General features: G+C 42.7%; 1 protein-coding gene across 6 annotated transcripts in view; it reads left to right on the top strand.

Moving 5' to 3' along the window:
* ect2 (epithelial cell transforming 2) overlaps positions 1-18,005 on the top strand; it is a 104,643-nt gene that overhangs the window by 74,441 nt on the left and 12,197 nt on the right. For 4 of the 6 annotated variants that reach the window (XM_034235563.1, XM_034235564.1, XM_034235562.1 and 1 more), the window contains one exon: positions 15,789-16,314. The exons of the other annotated variants lie outside the window; for them this stretch is intronic. In XM_034235563.1, the coding sequence (XP_034091454.1) occupies positions 15,789-16,283 (495 nt within the window). In that variant the 3' untranslated portion in view covers positions 16,284-16,314. The remainder of the gene's footprint in view (positions 1-15,788; positions 16,315-18,005) is intronic. 6 annotated transcript variants of the gene reach the window in all.

Below are 18,005 nucleotides of genomic sequence, written 5' to 3'. Positions count from 1 at the left end.
GAGCCCTCATCACGAGGAGGAAATGCTCCATGGGGTGTGTGTGTGTATTCCCTCGGTCAATTTTGTGACACGGACAGTCAGACTCCGCACACCGGTAACACAAACGAGGAACCAGAGGGCATATGGAACCGCTCAGCTGGCACTCGCTCGTGACACCTTGTGTGTAGTGTGTTTTGGTGTATGTAGTGCAAGTGTGGTGCTGGTGGTGACTAGGACACGTCACTTGTTGTCGTCTTCTGTTAGTGAATAGGACACGTCACTTGTTGTCGTCTTCCGTTGGTGACTAGGACACGTCACTTGTTGTCGTCTTCCGTTTCTCCTTTCCTGTGACTACGACCTTGCAGTGGCTGGCATGGACCCACGTAGCTCTCTCGGCGACCTTGACCGCTGTCTGGGTGACGAGAAGCACCTGGTAGGGACCTTGCCAACGATTGGATTTCCAGCTCTTTCTCCGGAAATCCTTGACCAGCACGAAGTTGCCGGGTTGGAGATGATGAAGTGGACCAGTGGCAGGGGTAAAGTGGATGACAGGTTAACACAATAGGACAACATAGCATCCTCACACAAAGTTGTGGAGGGAAGAGGACATCCTGGAGCCTTGAGTCCAATCTGTGGAGGAGCCCCAAAAAGGATTTCAAATGGGCTGAGTTGCCTCCGTGTTCGTTTCCGCATCCGCATGTACATCAACACAATGGGCAGAGCTTGTGTCCATGACAGACCTGTGTCTGCACAGCATTTTGCTAGCTTGTTTTTTTATTGTGCCGTTCTCTCTTTCCACCCCACCCCCACTCTGTGGATGATAAGCACAATGCTTTCTGATGTCCATGCCCATGTATTCTCCTATCTGCGTAATGGCCTCATTAGCAAAATGTGAACCGTTGTCGCTAGAAATGTTGTCTGGTAGTCCCCTTCTAGGAATGATTTCCCTCAGTCGTGCCTTTGCCACAGCATTTGCTGTCTGTGCTTTTACTGGGAAAGCTTCAACCCATTTGGACCACATGTCAACCACCACCAGCAGTGCTTCTTACCCTCATTAGGTGATCAAATGGCCTGGTGGGAGGTGGATGTGCTCCGGGTCCTGTAACCTTTACTGGTCTACCAGAATTTTTGCATAATGCAAATTAGGCATGCTTCACAGTGCTTTTGAGCTGTTACTGTGAACCCCCTTGTGAACCACTCCTGATTTATAGCCTCTAACATCCCCCCTTTTGACACATGGTCCAACCCATGTGTCAACTTAGCAAAATGAGGGAAGAAATGTCTTGGGAGACATGGATTGGAATTTGGACCAACCCAGATGCTGGAGGTTGGGTCAAAAGCAGCCCCAGCAGCCTTCCACTGAGCCTTCTCAACTGGTGTAGCTAGCTGCTGCATGGAAGTCAGTGACGACAATTTGTCAGTGAAGGAGGAGACAGGGATTTTAACAAATGATTGTGCGTGAGGTGCGAGAGGAATCAGAGCAGCTGCCTTTGCGGCTGAGTCAGCAGGTAAATTAGCAGACCCAATTTCTTAGGGAAACTGGGTCTGTGCTGCGTGTGCGGCACATTTACAGACTGCAACTTCAGATGGGAGCAGAATGGCGTCTAGTAAGCCTGCAACCAGTACATGGTTAAGTACTGGTTTGCCATCAGATTTCAGAAATGTGTCTCCACTTCCAAATAGCCCCAAAATCGTGTACTACCCCAAAAGCATAGCGTGAGTCAGTGTAAATAGTCACGGTTTTGCCTTCTGCAAACGTGCAGTGCACGTTCAGGCTTCAGTTAGTGCTCTGCTGCTTGTGCTGATGTGACATGGAAGCGGTCCAGAACGGAGTACAGCAGAATCTGAAACAACAGAAAAACCCACCCGATTAGTGCCCCCTTGGTCGCGAGAGGCAGACCCATCAACATACAAAATGAGGTCAGCGTTGGTCAGAGGAACGTCTTTTAAGTCCGGTCTAGGTGTGCACACCATGAGAAGTTCGGCAACACAGTCGTGTTCGTCACCGTCTCCAGGTAAAGGCTTAAGAGGGTTCTTACACCTTTTCCAAAGTCAAATTCAAGCACTTTTCAAGCATTTTCAAGCATCTTACAGCTGTTGTAAATTACATATTTATATGCACATACTCAAATGATTATTTCCCTACCTCACATTAACTCAGATGTTCTTTATGCTATAAACAACCAAATGTGTGTTTCGTGATAGCATTCTACACGAGGATGAACAATTAAAGAAAAGAAAACTAAGTTTAATATTTCAAAATGAGTGATCTGTACATCTCAAAACTGAATTCAGGCGACCTTTCACCTCCACTTAATTAAATGCACTGGTTGCAAGATAAAAATGTGAGTTAATTGATTTAGATAAACAGTTTAAATTGCAACATTAATTTATAAGTTGTGTTGACGTAATAATGTTGGTAATTACATCAACTTAATATTGTGTGTCATTTGAACTCTGATTTCTGCATTAATTGACTTCAAACTAAATTCAAGTTGAAGTAAGTAATGCAATTGGCTTGATAACTTAATTGTTCTACACCTTCAGTTAAGGATTTCAAGTCCACTCCCACTTAAGATGCCTGGACAAGTTCTCACAGTTAAGACAAATAGAAATATACAAAGGACATTTTAAGGTGAGTGTCATCTTTTGTCATTCAAATACAACTTGAAATTCAAACTCTCCTGATTGAAACATCATGTGTTGAAATAAACAACTGCAGTTCAAAAATAAAAAGTGAATTGCCTAATATTTTTGTTGTGGAATCAATTAATTTCTTTCTTTAAAGGCAAAACATGGAAAAGCTAAGAAAAAAAACCCCTATTGAATACAATATTATTTGGAGCAACTTAATTTACAAATGGCTGTCAACTTAAAAACATCTGTCCATGTTCAACATGTGGTAATTAAGTATACACAACTTAAGATTACATTTAAATCATACGGTAAAACAAGTTGGAACTTTTGGAGTAATCAACTTAAAAACTTGTGTTTATGCTACCAATTATTAAGTAAGTGGTAATTGAAAACACCTCTGATTGTAGAGGAAAAGCCTTCTCCCCCAACTCAAATAACTTTGTTGCTTTAACAAAATTTCATTAGAAGTTGTCTTAACTCAATAACCATCGATGCAACCTATTGCCTTGATTTTCTTTGTTAAGCCAAGCATTTGTTTTTAGAGTGTACGTAGACTGGGCCTCCCATATAACCTGGCTGAGCCGATATAAAAACAATCAGCCAAATAACTTTTCAATACATTATTGATTACTATTCTTTTAGGTACTTTTAGGTTGGCAGTGAACATAAGTCAGAGGTACATGGTGTACTTTTCCTTCACTACATGTATTTAATACCTTTTAGTTACTTCACAGATGTGGATGAATGATGGGAAATCTAATCAAGTGTTAAATCAGACTTTAGTTCCACCTGGAGTAAATCCACAAGCTACCCTGCAGTATACAGAGTCATTCAAACTAGCTGCACCTTTACCAGTTTTGAGAACACTTTCATGATCAATCATTGTAAAATATATCATATATATTATTGTGAGATGGACCAATCTGCACAACGAATACTTTTACTGTATTATATTTTGATAATACTTTTCTACTTCTTCTTGAGGAACATTTTGAATGCAGGACTTTTACTGTAACAGAGTATTCCTACACTCTGGTACTTCTACTTTTACTCAAGTACAAGACCTGAGTACTTCTACTTTGACTCAAGTACAAGATCTGAGTACTTCTACTTTTACTCAAGTACAATATCTGAGCACCTATAATTTCACTAAAAGATCTGAGTACTTATTCCACCTCTGGTAGTGTATTAGTCTGAATTGTAGCTACAAAATCACGCAGCGCTGCATAAAAATAGACTCACAATGGTAACAAGTGGAAAATAATATTTACCAATGTGTACAATGTAAAAGAGCCTTCTTTCCACCTTTCTTAAGCTCCTTTTGTTCTTTGGTTTTAGCGCCTGGCCGACGCGCTCACACATCACTCAGTCACCTTTCTTTTGGTATATTTATTTCCAAGTTATCCTTCTATGCAGTGCAATGCAGCGGTCAAAAAACCGTGTGGCTTCACAACCAAACTAGAACACAGAGTATCATCAGCAGGACTCTTTTAACCAGCTGAGGCAATCGCAGCACCAATCAGCCGCTCCGCCCAGCCGTGGCTGCGGATCATGATCACTTGACACCAATCAATTATACTCCATTACATACATTAAATGATTAAATAATACAAATAATAAATCAACGTTTTGGCTCCTACACTCCGGCCCCTAATTGTTATGGAATCACACATGACAATTACTAATAAACATAAAATGGAGAGCCAATACAAAACATTTGTTCAGGGCTTCTGACCCTTTGTAGGGCGAATGTGTATTAACACATGAGTCCGTGTGTGTAAATGTGTTTGTGTGGTGCAAGAGGGGAAGGGGGCTAGAGCTCATTTTGGGACTCGACCAGCAGTAACAGCTTTGTGATGGGTCGACGGAGTGTGCTGGTTTTTTGTCTGTACTTCCACTTGTCGTACAAAACCTCTCCTGGTAAGTGGTTTATCCTGAGGAGTAAATTTGAAATGGAATGAGTCCGTTTCCGTGCACCACTGAACTCCGAGAGCTCTTTCAACAGGTAGGGTACTTTTATCCAGATCCAGATCCTTGATTTCCTTTGATCTACTTTCCTCTGGTATTGTTTGTAGTAGAGCTCTGCTGTTGCTTACCCATTTGTTTAACTTGAAACCACCCGTACTGCACAGGGTTTTAAGTTCGTGAGCGATTATCACTGCCTTCCTCTCGTCTTCCATTGATTTTAGGCAATCGTCCACATAAAAATTTCTTAGCATCGAAGAGACAGCCTCTGGGCTAAAGTCATCCACATTGTCTCTTGCACACTGTTGTAGGGCAAAGTTGGCACAACTAGGCGAGGATGTTGCTCCAAAGATGTGTACAACCATTTGGTACTCTTCTAGCTCACTACTGAGATCTCCATCGGGCCACCACAAGAATGTGAGAAGATCTGAGTCTTCCTCTGGCACCTTGACCTGATGGAACATGGCTTCAATATCTGCCATGAATGCAATGTTCTTCTGCCGGAATCTTGTAAGAACACCAATAAGACTGTTGGTTAAATCTGGGCCTTGGAGAAGACGTGCATTCAGAGATGTGCCCTGGTAAGTTGCACCGCAATCAAAAACCACCCTCAGTTTACGCTTTTTTGGATGGTACACGCCGTGGTGTGGAATATACCAGCTCCTTTTGCTTTGATTTGCCTTGTCTTTTTGTTCAGGTGTCATTCTGATGGCAAAACCTTTATCAACAACATCCGCCATGAACTCTTTGTACTCCTTGTAGAATTTGTTGTTTTGTTGGAATTTTCTTTTTAGGTTCAAAGCTCTTTGTTCAGCAACACGTCTATTATTGGGAAAATCAAGTCCTTTTTCCTTTAATGGCAGTCCAATACTGTAGTGTCCGTCTACTAACTTGACAGAATTAGAGACACTTTCCATGAACTTGTGATCCTCTCTTGACATTTCCAGACGCTCCTTGTGTTGATGTTCTGGAAAGTCCAGCTTCACTTGCTGCTTCAACAATTCCTCGGTTTTTCCACAACAGAAATTCTGTTTGCTGTAACGACTGGCTTAATCCAACGAGTCGTATCTGACCTTCCTAGAGGTCCATTTATTGTCCAACCTAAAATGGTCTTAACAGCGTACGGGCCATTCCCTTGGCTGTTTATGACTTTGCATGGCTCTAGAGCTTTTGGCACGTTGCACCCAATTAGCAAGCCAACCTCTGCATCAATTTGTGGTATATTGACCTCTTTCAGGTATTCCCATTGTCCCACATCCTCCTGAGAGGGAATATTTGCCTTTCGTACTGGTATTTTGTTTTGTGAATAAACAGGTGGAAGTGCTACATACTGGTTACTTTCTAGACCACATATTTCAAGGTCACATGCAACAGATGTTTTAACTGACTCCTCTTTATTCATTGTTCGTAAGAGTATCTTCGTGTTGCGTCCAGTCACTTGAAGCTGCTGTAGAATGGACTCTGTGCAAAAGGTAGCCGTACTACCTGGGTCCAGAAAGGCGTATGTTGTTATGATGGTATTACCCTGTTTTGTTTTCACCTTCACAGGAACGATAGCCAGGGTGCCTTCAGGCTCACCGGCCCCAATATCCTCCTCCCGTGAATCGTCTTTATCCATATCCACTAAAGCATTTGCAACAGTCTTTACCTTTCCTTTGCTCGACTCGATATTACTGAAATGCAACAGAGTGGGGTGTGTGAGATTGCACTCTTTGCAGGTATGTCTTTGTTTGCATCCTTTACTCATGTGGCCCTTTTCTAAACATCCAAAGCAAAGTCCTTTGCTTCTGAGGAATTCCAACTTCTCTTTGTGGGTGTTTTTGAGAATCTGATTGCAAGCAGAAAGATGGTGTTCTCCTTTACAGTAGATGCATCGGTTTGATTGGGATGTGTCACTGTGTCGGTTACAGTTTTCTTTCTGAGGTAATGGGGATACACTAGTGGCAAAACCACTTTTATATAACTCTGGAGATCTCGGTTTGAACCTTGCGCTGGGAGTAGCAGGAACGAATGTGTAGCTTGTCTTTGCTGATGTATTTGGAATTTCCTTTAAGTTTCCGAACACTGGATGAGAAAGGATTCTAGCATGATGGTCGACAAACTTCACTAGATCTTCAAACTTAACTCTTCTGTTGTTTCCATCTTGTATGTTACAAGCTTTAGCTCTCCAGTTTTCTCTAAGCTTATATGGGAGTTTAGAAAGAACAGCTCGCATGTTGATTGGGTGATCCATTTCCTCCATGTATTCCACACTATCCATTGTATTGAGACATCCATTCAGAAACACAGCAAAGGTTTTTAAAGCTTGTGGATCCTCAGGTTTAATAGATGGCCAATTGAGAGCCTTGTCGATGTAGGCTGTCGCGATAAGATATTCATCTCCATAATGATGCTTCAACAACCTTTTTGCTTCCGTGTATCCTTTGTCAGATTGCATATATTGGCAACTGCGCACAAGCTCTCTTGGTTGGCTAATAGTGCATTGCTCCAAGAAGTAAAGCCTGTCCTTACTGATTTCTGTTTTCTCTTCAATACCATGCTCAAATGCTCTTATGAAGGACCGATAGTCCAAAGGGTTTCCGTTGAAGGTGGGAATGCTGAGCGGGGGTAATGAAGAAAGTTTCTGCTGCTTTACCATTGTTTCTGTTATTATGGTCTGTTTTTCCATGATGCTTATTAAGTTATTCTTATTGCCCTCTCCCTTGCTAGAAGACGTGCTGGATGAAGTTGAACTTTCAGGACGTTGTGGTATGAATTGTGTTTCACTATTAACGGCATTTGCAGTTTTATTGATGTTTGGTGTATGCTTGTTAGCATTCAAATGAGCATTTTCTTGCTCTAATGCTGTACTCACAAACAGTGAGTGATCCAAATATTCATTCATTCTGTCTCCTGCTTGGTACGTGCCTGCATGACAATCCTCCATTCTTTTGATTACCTTTAATTTTGCAGTGTTTGCTGCAATATCTGTTTCAAGTTCCAGCTGTTCCTTTCTTTCCTTCAAACCGGCTTCCTCCCTTTCCAGTGCTTGCTTCTGAGTCAGCCTAGCAGCTCGTGCTAACAATTCTGCATTTCTATTTTCCAACTTTATTTTAGCAGATGTGATAGAAGACCGAGAGGATCTCCTTGAACTTTGTGAATGAACACTCTTTACGTTTGAAATACTGTCCCGAGGTGCAACACTCGTATGTCCTTTTATTTTTGTCTGGACAACATTGGACACAGGAGCATCAGCGATCCAGTTTAAGACCTCCTGATTAAACTCTTCCAAGGCAGCTGCTTTGGGGTTATACCATTCATCCTGATCCATTTCTTTCTCCTCCTCAGTGGACATTAAAGCTTGAACAGAATCATTTAACTGTTCCATTTCTTTGTGTAGTTGTGTAAACTCACTTTCCCTTTTCGACTTAACCAGTTCCACATTGCAGACATTTTCCATTAATTGTCTGATTTCATTTATTTTCCTTGTCAATGCACCCAATTTTACACTCCTTGATGATTTCAGTCGTTTGAGCCTTTCCATATACACACAGTCAATGTCACTTTCCAAGCTTTCCAAGTCTGCCATTTTTGTTCAAGACAACACGTTTATTCCTTTTGAATTTTACTTCATTGTTTGTGGACTTTCATTGTCTTGCCTTGAGTTGAGACGTTTCCAACAGTCTTTGAACGCTCCACAGCAGTGACGCGTTACAGATGTAGTTGGGGGAGGAGTGATTGTTGCCTTCAGTCATTCACGTTTCACAACACCGTCGTTCTAGGAAGTAGAATCCGTAGTAAAACGAAGGCGAGTATTTGACACGCTGTTATGAGTTCTTGTTTTCAAAACATACGTTTCCACGGACCAGCGCTCATCAAGCTGGGTTTTTTTAATTGTTATGGAATCACACATGACAATTACTAATAAAAAGAAAATTCCAACAAAACAACAAATTCTACAAGGAGTACAAAGAGTTCATGGCGGATGTTGTTGATAAAGGTTTTGCCATCAGAATGAAACCTGAACAAAAAGACAAGGCAAATCAAAGCAAAAGGAGCTGGTATATTCCACACCACGGCGTGTACCATCCAAAAAAGCGTAAACTGAGGGTGGTTTTTGATTGCGGTGCAACTTACCAGGGCACATCTCTAAATGCACGTCTTCTCCAAGGCCCAGATTTAACCAACAGTCTTATTGGTGTCCTTACAAGATTCCGGCAGAAGAACATTGCATTCATGGCAGATATTGAAGCCATGTTCCATCAGGTCAAGGTGCCAGAGGAAGACTCAGATCTTCTCACATTCTTGTGGTGGCCCGATGGAGATCTCAGTAGTGAGCTAGAAGAGTACCAAATGGTTGTACACATCTTTGGAGCAACATCCTCGCCTAGTTGTGCCAACTTTGCCCTACAACAGTGTGCAAGAGACAATGTGGATGACTTTAGCCCAGAGGCTGTCTCTTCGATGCTAAGAAATGTTTATGTGGACGATTGCCTAAAATCAATGGAAGACGAGAGGAAGGCAGTGATAATCACTCACAAACTTAAAACCCTGTGCAGTAAGGGTGGTTTCAAGTTAAACAAATGGGTAAGCAACAGCAGAGCTCTACTACAAACAATACCAGAGGAAAGTAGATCAAAGGAAATCAAGGATCTGGATCTGGATAAAAGTACCCTACCTGTTGAAAGAGCTCTCGGAGTTCAGTGGTGCACGGAAACGGACTCATTCCATTTCAAATTTACTCCTCAGGATAAACCACTTACCAGGAGAGGTTTTGTACGACAAGTGGAAGTACAGACAAAAACCAGCACACTCCGTCGACCCATCACAAAGCTGTTACTGCTGGTCGAGTCCCAAAATGAGCTCTAGCCCCCTTCCCCTCTTGCACCACACAAACACATTTACACACACGGACTCATGTGTTAATACACATTCGCCCTACAAAGGGTCAGAAGCCCTGAACAAATGTTTTGTATTGGCTCTCCATTTTATGTTTATTAGTAATTGTCATGTGTGATTCCATAACAATTAGGGGCCGGAGTGTAGGAGCCAAAACGTTGATTTATTATTTGTATTATTTAATCATTTAATGTATGTAATGGAGTATAATTGATTGGTGTCAAGTGATCATGATCCGCAGCCACGGCTGGGCGGAGCGGCTGATTGGTGCTGCGATTGCCTCAGCTGGTTAAAAGAGTCCTGCTGATGATACTCTGTGTTCTAGTTTGGTTGTGAAGCCACACGGTTTTTTGACGAATAAAAGAGCCTTCTTTCCACCTTTCTTAAGCTCCTTTTGTTCTTTGGTTTTAGCGCCTGGCCGACGCGCTCACACATCACTCAGTCACCTTTCTTTTGGTATATTTATTTCCAAGTTATCCTTCTCTGCAGTGCAATGCAGCGGTCAAAAAACCGTGTGGCTTCACAACCAAACTAGAACACAGAGTATCATCAGCAGGACTCTTTTAACCAGCTGAGGCAATCGCAGCACCAATCAGCCGCTCCGCCCAGCCGTGGCTGCGGATCATGATCACTTGACACCAATCAATTATACTCCATTACATACATTAAATGATTAAATAATACAAATAATAAATCAACGTTTTGGCTCCTACACAATGATTTGTAGGTAATTTTGACTACTCAAGACACCTGACTTATACAAAGGAAGACTGTTCATTCTACAATTACATGGGATTAAAGCAACATGTAGTTTTACTTGTATAATACTTCAATTTTGTATAAAAGACAGTTTGTTTTCATCTGTTTTCGAATAAACAAAGTATTGGCTTTCAGAATATTAAACTTGTTTCGGCAAATTCAGATGATAAATACAACTTTGAAATCTTGTAACGGCATAATTACAAGCAGAGAACGGACTAATGTAACATCACAGCAAGCATAACAACAGCTGTGTGTTATGAACACATACGCAAGAATGACATCATCTGTCGCTTAGTGACAGGTTTTGGCAGAGCAGCCAATGATGCAATACGCTTATCTGAAAGCGCTTTTCCCCTCTCCTGAAATGACATGTCTCAAAAATGTAACTGTTCTTTGTACATATTGGAGTTTTGACAAACTGGCCTTCGGCTGCGAGGTATTTTAACAAGGAAATGGTATCAGCTCCACACTGTTCTGGAGAGAGGCCAACCTTTCACACAATGCCTGGTTGTACACAGTAGGAGATTCACACGGAATAATGACCCCTTGTTTAAGCAGAGAGGTAAACACTGGACGAATGCCATCAACAGCTTCACGTTTCAATGGGTACGGGGTTGATTTGAACGGAACGTGGACATTAACCCTACGTCATATCTGTGAGCTGCCCAGAGTGAGTATGGCACACCTGAAAGCGCGGCAGGAAGCTCAGAGATATGAGAATTACCCCATCATCCTCAACCAACAGCAATGTGCGCAGAACGGCTACTTTCGTGCACATTTTCATCATAATATACGTCACGTGACATATAATACATGACATATTCTGTGTGTGTAGGTGCCCAATCAGTGACTGACTCAAAACCCAAATCCCTCTATCTATCAGTGGGGCCCCTGGCTAGTGAAATGTGTGGACCGCCCCTGGGATTTGACACAGTTTGTGTTGTGTGGGTGTGAGTGCAACAGGAACCAGCTGCGCAGCAAACTCCAATACATAGTTTTAAGCATGAGCTCATCATTCACACATTCTAACAGAAAACTCATCATACGGATCACCAACAACGTTAGCAGTACAATGCAAATGAGAAGCCTCCATGAACACAGCAGGTGGAAAAAAACGTTGATCAGTCAAACGCAACAACGCCTGAGAATCAGGATATGTCAGCAGCCATTTGATACACATTCACCAGTTCTTTATCATCAAATGCCAGTTTTTTGAACAATCGTAGGAGATGGCTGCCAGACTTTAAGACCCTCATTTGTGGAAAAATGAGGTCTAAGCCGAACCGGAGAATCAGATCTCTGCCCAGAAAATGTATTGGGCAGACAGATGATAAAAGAAAACTGTTTTTTACTGATGTGGGAAATGGATGACTATCATCACCGTTATCTCTACTGTGAAGTGATACAAAAACTTCTCCTTTACAGTCACCCCAGCCGCTCCTATTGAGTGCATAAATCTACCACTAAATTTGCAATCAGGCAAATCTGCCCTTTTTACCACAGAATGTGTAGCCCCAGAATCAACCAAAAAATGGAACATCAACACCCATGATAACTAAAGTTAGTGTGGGACATTTCTTAAATGCTGTTTCACTGTCATATTTCAAATATATATACCCTCTTTAACCACAGACATGTCTTCTACATTTTCCAATTACTCAATAGCATGATGTGTGTGTGTGTGTCACTTCCCTGGTTCGATGCTGCTGGCTGAATTTCCGTCTCGCTCGATCGGGCCCCTTCCTCCCCATCTGGTGTAGGTCAGTCTGATTGTGAATGGCCCTGTCCTTGCTGTCCCCCTCTGCCTTCACTGCCAGTGTTCTGTGAGCAATCCCATAATCCAATGTTCAACACTGCTATACTTGAAACATCTTTCGTCAAATGAAGGTCTTGCTTCTCGTCTTCTGCCTCGGAAAACCTCTTCTGCCTCTCCCTCGGTATTGTGACCGACCAGCATTCTGCATAGCTTGCGCTGTGTGTCTGTGAGTCCGTTGAGAAAGGCATTACTGAGGTGTGTTGCCCAAACACCTGCTTGGGCTTGGGTTTGTTTATCCCGCTGTTGTCCCCATCTACTTGGGGCTGATGGGGGTGGCGAGCTTGGAGTTGACGGACTGCATGGCTGGGGCTTGTGGAGGTGGTTGAGGTGGGCCAGCCGGATTGCCAGGGTTGTACCCCGGGGGAGGGAAAGGATACCCAGTCGAGGAGCGGTCATTCAGGCCTGCAATGGAAGGACACAGAGATTTCTGGGGTTTACATGGTTTTGGAAATAATTTATTTTCCTTCTTTTCTTCACATTCATCTTCAACCTTAATATTTTCTTTAATGCCCCAAGGCCAACTGCCTTTTTTTTTTACTCCCCAGTATTATAAACACTTTCTTTGAGTGTCCAGTTTAAGTCTTTTACTTTAACTTTATTTGTACCCTTCATTCCGTCTTCGTGTTCTTGTAATTTATTCTTTAGGTTCTTGATTTTTAATTTACTCAAAAAAAACCTCCCTTTGGAAATCCGAACATTTCCGTGCAGATATTTAATTTAGACAGACTGTTTTCGCCATTTCTGCTCGCATGACATCCACAATCAGACCCTCAGGAGGGTGTATACAAGCCCCCTACCTGCTTTGTTCCCAAAACAAGGTCTTTAAGTGTTACCAAAACACCCCGTGTTACCAAAACACTATTTTTCACCCATCGGTGATGTGATATTTGTTTCTCAGTACAAATCACACAAACACTGATCGTAAACCCAGGCTACGATATATTGGATATCCCAAATATCCTACTTTCGAGCAGTCCCTCTCATAAATGTCATGGAGTTTAATTACGTTTAACTTTAAACAATTTAGACACTGTACATCTCACCAAGTATTGAAAGCCTTTTGAGTTTGTTGGATCTCGTGAAGTCAATCGGTTCCACCCCCGGCGCTGGTCCTCTCATCCCGTACGGTTTCTGTCGAGGTAGAGGAGGATCCGAGGATCCTGGAGCCGGCCACCACCAGCGTCCGTAGGTGTCCCCAATCGAACTTGCAGAGATCCTGCCGACAACGCCAATTGTTATGGAAATCTAAGACCCAACACACTGGAGAGTACAAGTCAGAGTGATCAAAAACAAATAAATGGTGAATCAGACAGAGTTGTCTTTCTGGTTATTTATTTGAAGCTTCAAATACATAGATACAATACAAAATAAAGACACAGGTTCTACAGAGTATATGATAGTCTGCAGGAGTGTGCGCAGATATAATAGGAAAGCAAAGCTTATATACAGCAAAGGGTGGGAAGTGCAGAAATCTGTCTTCACACGGTCATATTGTTATTAGACACCTGGCCTTGAGCTGTAGAAGTTCTCGTGTGACTTTGTGTGAGTCTCAACCCAGTAGCCAAAACAGCTCTGTGGCCTTGAAGCTCTTGGGAATAAACCCACAGTAGAGTAGATAGAAGAAAACAGCACATCTCAGGAAATGAGAAGCATTTGGTTTAAAACATATAAGGATATAATAAAAATGTCCACTACAGATGCCAATGAGGGTGGAGTAGTAGGAAGACCTAGCCAGGGAGAGGGCTTCTTTGTAGACATTTACACGGTCCTGGTATGCTTCGCGGTGGACAGCGAGGTCAGTTCTTGTTTTGAGTCTCTCTAGCCGACGAACAGAAGCCTTCAGGGCGCGGAGTTCAGTGGTGAACCAAGGGGCCGAACGTGTGAAGGAGACAGTCCGGGTTTTGAGGGGGGCTAGAGAGTCAAGGCTGAGGGATAGAGCTGAGTTGTAGCGAGCAACCAGGCCATCCACAGTGGTGGTAAGGGGAATGGAGGCTAGGTGGGCTGCTATCTTGCTGGTCAGGGCTGGTGCACTCAGTGATTTGGTGTTTCTGAATGTGATGGTGCGTTTTGCACGCTGAGTGGGCAGGGGGACAGGAACAGTAAAGAGTATGGCAAGATGGTCCGCAACAGCTAGGTCCAGGCACTGGAGATGGGAGGGAGGGGTGCCTATAGAGCACACTAGGTCCAGCGTGTGACCTTTGGTGTGGGTGGGACCTTGGACGTGCTGTGTGATGTTGAAGCAGTCGAGTAGTGTGAGAAATTCAGAGGCAAAGGTGCATGTACTAGAGTCGACATGGATGTTGAAGTCACCAAGCAGTAATGTGGATGGAGACCTGGAGCAGACACAGGTGAGCAGCTCAGCGAACTCAGACATGAAGATGGCGGAAGCTTTGGGGGGGTGGTATATGAGGACAACCTGTAGCTGTGATGAACCAGCCAGAGAAAAGGGGTTGTATTTACCACAGCTAGTTGTTTTATCGGGATTTAACAGCCAGCCCACCGCCCCGACCCAGGGAGCGGGGCTTCTGTAGGTAAATATAGCCTGGGGGTGTGGCTTGGTTTAAGGTGAAAAAGTCTTGTTGATTTTGCCAGGTCTCCGTTAGGCAAACAAAGTCCGTTTTCCTGTCAGTGATGATGTCCTGAATGAGTGGTGCTTTATTATTGATATCTACATTTAAATAAATAATATCAAAATAATAAATACCAATACACAAGATCAACAAACATGTTGCAGTGCACTGTCACAACCTGAAAACTCCTTAACATATAGCCAACATTTTGGTAAAACATATTCAACATATTCCACTCAGTTAAACATTAAAGGCTGGCCCACCGTCATGGTCCAGAAGTAACAGGAAATAAATGTTGAACTACAATTTAAGACCAAATAAAAATGTTTTAGTCACCATGGCAAATGCTGGTAGGGCTGCTCATGTCATCTCTTAAAAATGTTTTGCTAGAAACTAGGGCTGCTCGATTATAGCAAAAATCATAATCTCGATTATTTGAGTCAATAATTGATATCACGATTATTAAAAATGATTATCCATTTACTTTGAAAACATCATTTATTTTTAACAGTATGTTTTTAACAGTTGATTACCCTGAACTTTAAGTATAACTCAACTCAAAAACCAATTAAAATTAATTTTAAAAAAAATGACCGTTATATTTCGATTACGTTGTTTTCGTAATCGTTGCAAGCCATAATCGTAATTAAGGCAGAGGTGTCCAATAAACGTGCAACAAAATCTCTGGCCTATTTGAGCTAAGTTGCTAAATTAACTGATATTTGTCAAAATTGGTCTTTGAATTTAGCTTCAGTAAAACGGGAAGCATTCTTTATTATGTTTCCCCTCTAGCACTTCTTCATTACAAACAGAGTAGTTGAGTAGTTGAGTGACAGCTATAAATACTGCATTCAACCAAAAACCCTAAGGGTTTATGTTTTAGAACTTTCTTTAAAGTCTGTGTTTAACAATTTAACAGGGTAGGGCAGGTTTTGCATTTTCCTTTTAGAAATACATTATTGGCCCATCAAGATGTATTTCCATAATTACATTCCCCCCCCCCTACTTTGCTCAAACATAAAGCTTTAATTAATCTTTCTCTCCTTTGCCTCTTATTCTTAGTCATTTCTGTCTTTTATTTATAGGATATACTTTCTCTTTTAATTGTAGCATGTATATTCTCTGCATGTCTCATGTGTAAATGCCTGCTCCATGTTTCTCCCTTCTGTCATGTGCTCTAGATGTGTCGCTCTACCTCCACGTTCAGTTTGAGCGATTCTGCCAAGAGCAGTGCAGTGGTGCAGCGCTCTAACTCCCTGGACCACCCTCCCGTCAGAGCCAGGGTCCCCGTCTGTATCTGTACCCCCTGCAGCCCAGCACATAGCCCCGTCCGTAATGCTGCCCCTGATAGCAGCCAAAGTCCCAAGTTTGACCCGAGTACCAGAGAATCCAGGTCCATTCTCCATGCGCCATTATCCCAACCAGCACAAGCTCAGTCAGGCCGCTCCCCTTCCCGACAGTCTTCTTCAGTACGCCCAACCTCCGCTTCCATTCCAGCTGTCCCAAACTCCCGCCCAAAGTCTAGCCAGCTTGTGTACAGACACCTCCCCTCCGTAGGGTTCCAGCCTAGGTTCCCAACTCAGCAGCCCATTTATGTCAAAGGCAGGGAACCCCAAGCCCCCCTGGACCCATGCAAGGCTACCATGACCAGTCCTCGCAGGGAGACTCTGCTCTAAACCAGCGCTAAACCCAACTCTGGACTCTGATGTGAGCAAACATAATTCTGGTGTAGGGGTGCACCAATAAAACATTTTAAAATTAATCATTTCTACCTGCTCTGTATGTTGGCCTTTTTAACATCCAATCACCATAGGGTGCATACCCTGTCCCAAATCAACTCCTTAGAAGCTTAGACCCTATGATAAAATTGATTAGATTAATAATGGTCTAGATAAGAGGGGGTTAGAACATGTTGTAAGGCTTCTCCCCATTTGAGATCAGGTTCACAGGGCAGAGATTTTAAGGGTTGATTTGGAATATGGCTGCTCCTTGGAAGCACACGGGTGACTAACGGTCGGTGGTGGCTGGGAATGTTCACTAAGTGGTTGCTATTAATATTGTGATGTATTCAGAATGGTGTAAACAAGTTGGTGTAGAGCTGGGACATAAAAGAGATTTCATACGGGTTGAGTCCTGTTTTCTTCAGGGGGAGGGAGGTCCCTTTTGAAAGCATTCCATTATATATATATATAACATTTATTTTCCTGTGAGGTGTTTCTAGTCCTAGTACGTGCGGATATGAACATTATGAAAGAATGTTTAATTCAGAGGTCTTTGTTAAATTATAAGTCTTTATTATAGTAAGAACTTCAAGGACTACGACGGTAACTTCCATTTGAAGAAAATATCAAGGGTGAGAATCCAAATGTCAAGCCTTTGGTTTTGGATGCTTTGGCTAGTTTACTCAAAGACAGCTCGCTTGAATTGAAATGTCAGTCTTCATGGGAGACAGGCTGACCTCTCATCTGAGCTGGTGCTGACAGGTCATGCAGTATTTGTACCACCTTTAACTGCTTTTTGCAGATCTGGAACTAGAACCTAGTTTGTGCGAACCTTTTCACCCCTGCTAGAGAGGTGGTACTTTCCTGGGGAGGAAATGGTTCGTGGGTGTGTCGGCCACACTATCAATTTCTGATTGACTGAGCAAATTCCAAACCACGCCCCGTAAAACTCCAAAAAGTTTTGTGAAGCCACCATTTTATTTGCTCGCCTTAGCATTTGCCCAGCGCACCAACGTAGAGAGACTAACTGGGAGCGGTGGAGTGATTAGGAGGTGTCGGCGCTTCTGGCGATTTACTCGGAAGACGCTACCCAGCAGCTTCTACTGAAGCCAGTCCCCAACTCCGGGGACTTCCGGCCGGGGACTTCGGGTGGCAGTATACGCAGTGAAGTTGTTTGCGGCCTGCCAGTAAACCCAAAGCAGAAGAAGAAGAAGTGACGTCAGCGGCTTCATTTGCATAATCCTCCCCCAGGGACTTATTCCGGTGTGAACGCGATCTACAGGACAGTTCCAGGGACTAAAGACTTCGGGGGGGACTAAGTACCGCAAAGTACTTGTTGTGAAAGCGGCTATAGGCTCCCTCGACAAAAAGCAATACATTCCGAATATCAAAGGAACCAAGCTCTGATGTTAACATCCGTTTAGAATAATGACATGTTTTGGTCGCAAGGTTATCCTCCGCACATTAACACTACCTCAATAATGATTGAAACAAAGGACAATCTTCCGAAGTAAATAGACAACTTTAGGCTATAAACGAACTACACAGTCACAACATCGCTAAGCTAAAGGTGGCTAATGTTTGGTGTGGTGAAGTTTAGTTATCTAATTTATACACATTAAAATGAAATGTAATGTAACATTGAAGCTTCGGACATTCACCAGTGGGGTATTTACT

This window comes from Gymnodraco acuticeps, unplaced genomic scaffold (genome assembly GCF_902827175.1).
Source record: "Gymnodraco acuticeps unplaced genomic scaffold, fGymAcu1.1, whole genome shotgun sequence".
NCBI lineage: Eukaryota > Metazoa > Chordata > Actinopteri > Perciformes > Bathydraconidae > Gymnodraco > Gymnodraco acuticeps.
This window is presented reverse-complemented; position numbering and strand designations above follow the sequence as displayed.